At 38.8% G+C, this 6,627-nt stretch overlaps 1 protein-coding gene across 2 annotated transcripts in view; it reads left to right on the top strand.

Moving 5' to 3' along the window:
• Positions 1-6,627, top strand: part of Tor1aip1 (torsin A interacting protein 1) — a 29,054-nt gene that overhangs the window by 5,489 nt on the left and 16,938 nt on the right. For both annotated transcript variants that reach the window (XM_013015676.1, XM_013015675.1), the window contains exons 3-4: positions 4,984-5,046; positions 6,346-6,390. In XM_013015676.1, coding sequence (XP_012871130.1) covers positions 4,984-5,046; positions 6,346-6,390 — 108 coding nt within the window. The remainder of the gene's footprint in view (positions 1-4,983; positions 5,047-6,345; positions 6,391-6,627) is intronic.

The following is a 6,627-nucleotide window of genomic DNA, read 5'->3' as shown; positions in this document are numbered from 1 at the left end:
TGCTTATGTGGTGCTGAGGAATCAAACCCAGGGCCTCATGCATGCAAGGCAAGCACTCTACCACTGAGCCACCTTCCCAGCCCACTTTCATTTTCTTTATAAGTACATAACTATAACTTCTTCCTCTATTAATTTTTTATTTAAACTCAGGCTGGTTCCTTTAGAGACTTCAGGATTTATAGTGTCTGGATACTAAAAAATGATGCTTTTTTTGTTTGGTTTGGTTTTGTTTGTCCTGGGTCTTGAACTCTGGGCCTCAGCTTTTCAGCTCAAGGCTAGCGCTCTACCACTTAAGCCACAGCACCACTTCTGGTTTTCTGGTGCTTTGTTGGAGATAAGAGTCTCACAGACTTTTCTGCTCCTGCTGGCTTTGAAGTGTGATCCTCAGATCTCAGCCTCCTGAGTAGCTAGGATTACAGGTGCAAGCCACCGGTACCCAGCAGTATATTATCTGTTCTTAACCAGTTATGGTAGCATACATCTAATTCTAGCACTCAGGAGACTGAAGCAGGAATATTAAGAGTTTCATGTCAACCTGGGTTATATAGCAAGATGTTGTCTCTTTAAAGAAAAAAACATAAAGTAAACAAAGGCCAACAGCCTGGTTTATTAGCTACTTGTGTATTATTTATTGAATCCAGGACCTTTATAATTTCTTGTAACATGTTTTTTTGTTGTGGTTGTTGTTGTTTTTTGTCGGTCGTGGGGCTTGAACTCTGGGCCTGGGCACTGTCCCTGAGCTCTTCAGCTCAAGGCAAGCATTCTACCGCTTGAGCCACAGCCGTTTATTGGAGATAAGAACTTTCCTGCCCTGCCCGGGCTGGCTGGCTTCCAACCGGGATTCTCAGATCTCAGCCTCCTGAGTAGCTAAGATTATAGGCGTGAGCCACTGGCACATGGCTCGTAACATTTTTTTCATTCATGATAATTTTGTCCATCTAGGGCTTACATTTTTCAAAGTTTTGGCAAGAACCTAAGAAAGAATATTATCTGCTTTTAAGAAACATCTTACTAATGTTTTAACCTGTTGCATATAGCAGCTATGTTTAAAATAAAAGAAGCTGAAAAACAAAAGAGGGAAGTGAAACTTAAAGCAGGAAGTCGTAAATGTTACTGATTCATCATCAGATTATACTGCTGTGTGCATTTTTTGAAGCTTAGGTCAAAAATATAAAACAAGTTGAAGCCAGGCGCCAGTGGCTCACGCCTATAATTTTAGCTATTCAGGAGGTTGAGATCTGAGGATCATGGTTCATAACCAGCCTGGGCAGGAAAGTCCATGAGGCTTATCTCAGAAAACCAGAAAGTGGCGCTGTGGTTCCAGTGGTAGATCTCTGGCCTTGAGCTGAAGAGCTGAGGGACCGCACCCAGGCCCAGAGTCAGGCCCCATGACGACAACAACAAAAACCAACAGGGGAAAAAAATTATTGTAATTGTTAAAACAGTAGCACGTGTATATTGAACCTAGAGAAGAACCCTAAAAAGGAAATTCCAATGTATTTTAATAAGTTAGAAAAGACATTTAAATTGAATTTTGATATTTCAAATAGACAAAGTGAGGAGACTTTCAAATATTATAGCTTGTCTTATAGTGAAAATCTTTTTTATCTTCAGAAGATAATGCAATGTGAGAAATTAAATTCATATTAGAGACAACACATTAGCTATGATTTTCTTTTTTGGTCATGGGGCTTGAATTCAGGGGCTGAACCCTGTTCCTGTGGGTTTTTTTTTTTTACTCAGGATTAGTGCTCTAACACTTTGAGTCTCAACACCACTTCTGGTTTTCTGGTGGTTAACTGGAAATGAGTATCATGGATTTTTCTGCACTGGCTGTCTTCAAAGTGTGATCCTTAGATCTCAGTCTCCTGAGTAGATAGATTACAAGCATGAGCCACCAGTGCCCAGCTATAGCAATGATTCTTTTTTTTGTTTTTGAGTTTGGTTTTTTTTTTGTTAGTTATGGGGCTTGAACTCTGGGCTTGGGCGCTGTCCCTGTGCTCTTCAGGTCAAGGCCAGTGCTCTACCACTTGAGCCACAGTGCCACTTCCGGTTTTCTAGTGGTTTATTGGAGATAGGAGTCTCACAAACTTTCCTTCCCGGGCTGGCTTTGAACCGCGACCTCAGATTTCAGCCTTCTGAGTAGCTAGGATTACAGGCATGAGCCACTGGCGCCCGGCTGAATTTTTTTTTTAATGCATGTAAAAAACTGGGGCACCAGTGGCTTTCACCTATAATCCTACCTACTCCAGAGGCTAAGATCTAAGGATCATTCTAAGCCATCTCAGGCAGGCAAGTTAATTGGAGATTCTGCCAAGAAGTCAGAAGTGGTAGAGTCCAGCCTTGCGTAGAATAAGGGACAGCATCCAGGCTTTGAATTTACATCCCAGTACTGGTATAAAAATAAATTTAAAAATACAGTAATGCATAGGCAGTTGTTTTCCACATTCTGGTTTCCCATGTCAACTGAAAATGAGCAGCAATTAGAACCACTCTCCAAAAAAAGAATTTCCCCCCTTGAACCAGTGGCTCATGCTGTAATCCTAGCGACTCAGAAGGCTAAGATCTGAGGATAATGGTTCAAAGCTCACCCAGGCAAGAAAGTTTGTAAGACTTTTATCTCCAGTTACCACCAAAAAGCCAGAAGTAGAGCTGTGGCTCAAGTGGTAGAGGTCTAGCCTTGACCAAAAGAGCTCAGAAACAGCACATAAGCCCTGAGTTCATACTCTAGGACTGGCATTTTAAAAAAATATTTTTTTTGTTTGTTTTTTTTTCTTTAAGAAAGGAATTGCCTGGTCTGGGAAGTTGGCTCAGTGGTATAGTGCTTGCCTCGCATGCATGAAGCCCTGGGTTCGACTCCTCAACATAAGCAGAAAAAGTCAGAAGTGGCGCCGTGGCTCAAGTGGTAGAATGCTAGCCTTGAGCTGAAGAGCTGAAAGATAGCACCAGGCCCAGAGTTCAGCCCCCACAACTGACAAAAAAAAAAGGAGTTTCCATTTAACAAAGCAGTTTATGAATACAAGTTTTTTCAAGATGAGGGGTTACAATGCAAGACACACATAGTTTATGTCATATCATAAATGCATCCAAAGAGCTCAGGGCAAGGGGAAGCTTTTAAAGTCAAAGTCCATTTGAACCTCGATTGGTTACAAAATTAATGCGTTAGTGATTACCAGCTTTTGATAGGGAGATACTTGTATAGAATATGACTAATCTGAGAATATAGATCAGTGTTAAGTATTTGCCTAGAATGCAAGAAGCCCTGGGTTCAATTCCCAGCAATACAAAAAGTAATAATCTAGAAATTTGGTGGTTTTAGAGACTCCTTATAATAGTCACATGCATGAGATGAGGGTTCTTTCTTGCTTCATGGCCTTTGTGTTCATTGTGTTTAGCTTTCACATAAGTGACTCCGTTTTTTGTTTTTTGTTTTTTTTTTGTCATGGGTCTTAAACTCTGGGCCTGGGCGCTGTCCCTTACCTCTTCAGCTCAAAGCAAGCACTCTACCACTTGAGCTACAGCGCCACTTCCGGTTTTCTGGTGGTTGATTGGAGATAGGAGTCTCCCCGTCTGTCCTGCCCGAGCTGGCTTTGAAGCACAATCCTCAGATCTCAGCCTCCTGAGTAGCTAGGATTACAGGCGTGAGCCACCAGTGCCCGGCTATAAAGACACGTAAATTCTAAATACTTGATACGTGAAATGCTAACACCTGAGATAGTTATTTCCTTGAATCTTAGAGCTAAATGTCTTAAGAGGACCATCAAAACTCCAGAAAGTGGTTTTTGCAGTTTTCACAGCCAAAACATAATGCTTTCTTTATTAGAGAAAAATAAAACATAACGTCTAAGCTTAGGTATATTGTTAGGTTTCAGAGTTCTATGAAGCTTTATATATGTTCTTTTTTCTGGATTAAAACTAGCATGTTCTTTAATGGAATTAGTTTTACCACAGACCCTTTGTCATTGAACTGACAGTCTGAAATGAAGAACGACGGCTAACATTAACATTTTACTTTAAATTAGATTTTACATTTCTTAGGCACCCACAAGGTTAAATACTTGGATAGTGTTTATTACTCTTGAGAGGTTAGCTCTTTTAAAAGTAAAATACTCTATAAACAAGATATAAAACACATTTATAATTCCAGCACTTGGAAGGCTAAAGCAGAAGGAGCCCCAGCCTAACATAGTGAGACTCTACCTCAAATTAAGCTTTTAAAATGTATTTTATTATCTTGTACAAAGGGACTTCCAATTTCAAGTTACATTTTTTAAAAGGGCTCGTGGTGAAACTCAGTAGTAGAACATTTGACCTAACACATGCATGACGTCCTAGATTCAATCCAGTATTACCAAAAAGAAAAAAAAAATCACAGTAAAGGTAAGTGACACTTAAAAGATATAATGTTTTTAAAAAATTTTAAAAAGCCGGGCGCTGGTGGCTCATGCCTGTAATCCTAGCTACTGAGGAGGCTGAGATCTGAGGATCACAGTTCAAAGCCAGCCCAGGCAAGAAAGCCCATGAGACTCTGATCTCCAATAAACCACTCAAAAACTAGAAGTGGAGCTGTGGCTCAAACGGTAGAGTGCTTGCCTTGAGCTGAAGAGTGCAGGAACAGCACCCAAGCCCAGAGTTCAAGCCCCACAACCGACCAAAAAAAAAAAAAAATTAAAAGATATAATTAAGTTGGTAACATAGCCCAGATTTTGGCTTTTAATTGATAACTTCTGAGTTTTATTTACTATTCCTTTTCTTTTATACCGTATGTCTACTGAAAAACTCTACAAATGTTTCCAAGAACATAAATGTTATGTGGCAGAAAATTTATTTCTTAATTCACCATTGTAACTAGTTCATAAGTGGTGGTCACTTACAGAAAACTTGTCTTTAGTTCTTTGGCATACTGAAAAGCTTATAAAATTTTGTTGACTAAATAAAGGACTGATTGTATAATCTATATCTTTTTAAAATGTTTTCCTATAGCAGTGACAAGTGAAGATCCTGTAATTAGCCTATGTAGACCCCCTCTAAGAAGCCCAAGATCTGGTAAGAGATTATTTGTTGGTTTAATTTATTTTTATAAATGCTTTGTTTCTTTTTTTTTTTTGGATCAGTTGCAAGGCTTAAACTCAGGGCTGGAGGGTGCTGTCCTTGATCTCTTATATTCAAAGCTCTTACCACTTTGAGCCACAGTTCCACTTTTGACTTTTGAGAAGTTAATTGGAAATAAGCATCTCACAGGGACTTTTCTGCCCATCTGACTTTAAACTTGATCCTCAGCTCTCAGCCTCCTGAGTAGCTAAGATTATAGGCATGTAGTACATGTATTTATATGGTTTAAAACTCAAATGCTACTATAGGGCCATAATGAAATTTCTTCACTGCCACTGTCTTTTAACCACCCAGTCTCCTCTTTAGAAGCAACTAATGTTAGTTTCAGAAGTGCTTTTCCAGAAATACTTGCTTTTTTCCACTCCACATCTTTCCACTTTACTTGTATACAGTATTGGGACTCGCTCAGGACCAGCACATGCATGCTAGCTACTTGATCCACCCCTGGGCATATTTTTGGTTTTTCTCCCATTTGTGCAAATTTTGGCTTGATACATACTTCTGGCACATTGTTTTAGTTTCACTTTATACGTATGACAAGATTATTTGTAAAGGGCTTCCCCCTTTTAAAGAAGCTGTTTCTTTTATGTTGCTGTGAGCTTTTTGTGCTGACATGGTGTTTTCAAACTAAGGTCATGGACTTTCGAGTATATTGCTAATAAAATTCCGGGTTAAGCTTACAGACTCACACCTAATAAATCCTAGCTTCTCAAGAGGCTAAAATCAGAGGATAGTCTGAAGCCAGCCTGGACAGACAAATCCAAGAGGCTTTTTATCTCCAATTAACTACCAAAAAACTGTAAGTAGAGGTGTGGCTCAAGTGGTGGAGCACCATCTTTGAGTGACAAAACTAAGCAAGAACTCAAGGCCCTGAATTCAAGCCCCGGTACCAACACAAAATACAGGAAAAAAAAAAATCTAGGCTGACACTTTGTCAAAACACCTTAAATTGGTTTTATAACTATAAAAGAAAACTAGTGAGATCACTCCACATAATTTACCTATACTTCATTTTCTATGTTTATTAGTCCTTAAAGATCCCTACTTTATATTAGTTTGGTACTACTCCTTAGTTGTTCCCTTTAAGAGTCATAGTTTTCAGTTTTTTTTAATAAAACTTGGTTATCTTTTTAAGTATGGTATAGATGTGTTAAGGTTTTGAACCTGTGATAAAGAACCATATAATGCATTTCCTTTCTAGTTCTAATTGTTTTTTTTTAATGTGTCTTACAGATTCAACATACAAAACAAATGGAAATACTAAAACGACTGAATTAGGTTTGTTTATCTCCAATTCATACAGGTTTTATTGAGGCTCATGATATACATGAGTACATACACTTACACGTATAATATATATGGACCTATAATCCAAATAATGTCTGATTAGGCTTTGTTAAATTCTTTTGAAAGAAAAGAGCTGTCAACTTACAAATTGAGATTCTTGCCTTGATTTAGAAAGTGAATTTAGGGGCTGGGAAGGTGGCTCAGTGGTAGAGTGCTTGCCTTGCATGC

Source organism: Dipodomys ordii, unplaced genomic scaffold (genome assembly GCF_000151885.1).
Source record: "Dipodomys ordii isolate 6190 unplaced genomic scaffold, Dord_2.0 Scaffold27, whole genome shotgun sequence".
Taxonomy (NCBI): domain Eukaryota; kingdom Metazoa; phylum Chordata; class Mammalia; order Rodentia; family Heteromyidae; genus Dipodomys; species Dipodomys ordii.
Note: the sequence above shows the minus strand (reverse complement) of the source record. Positions and strands in the feature narration are given on the sequence as shown.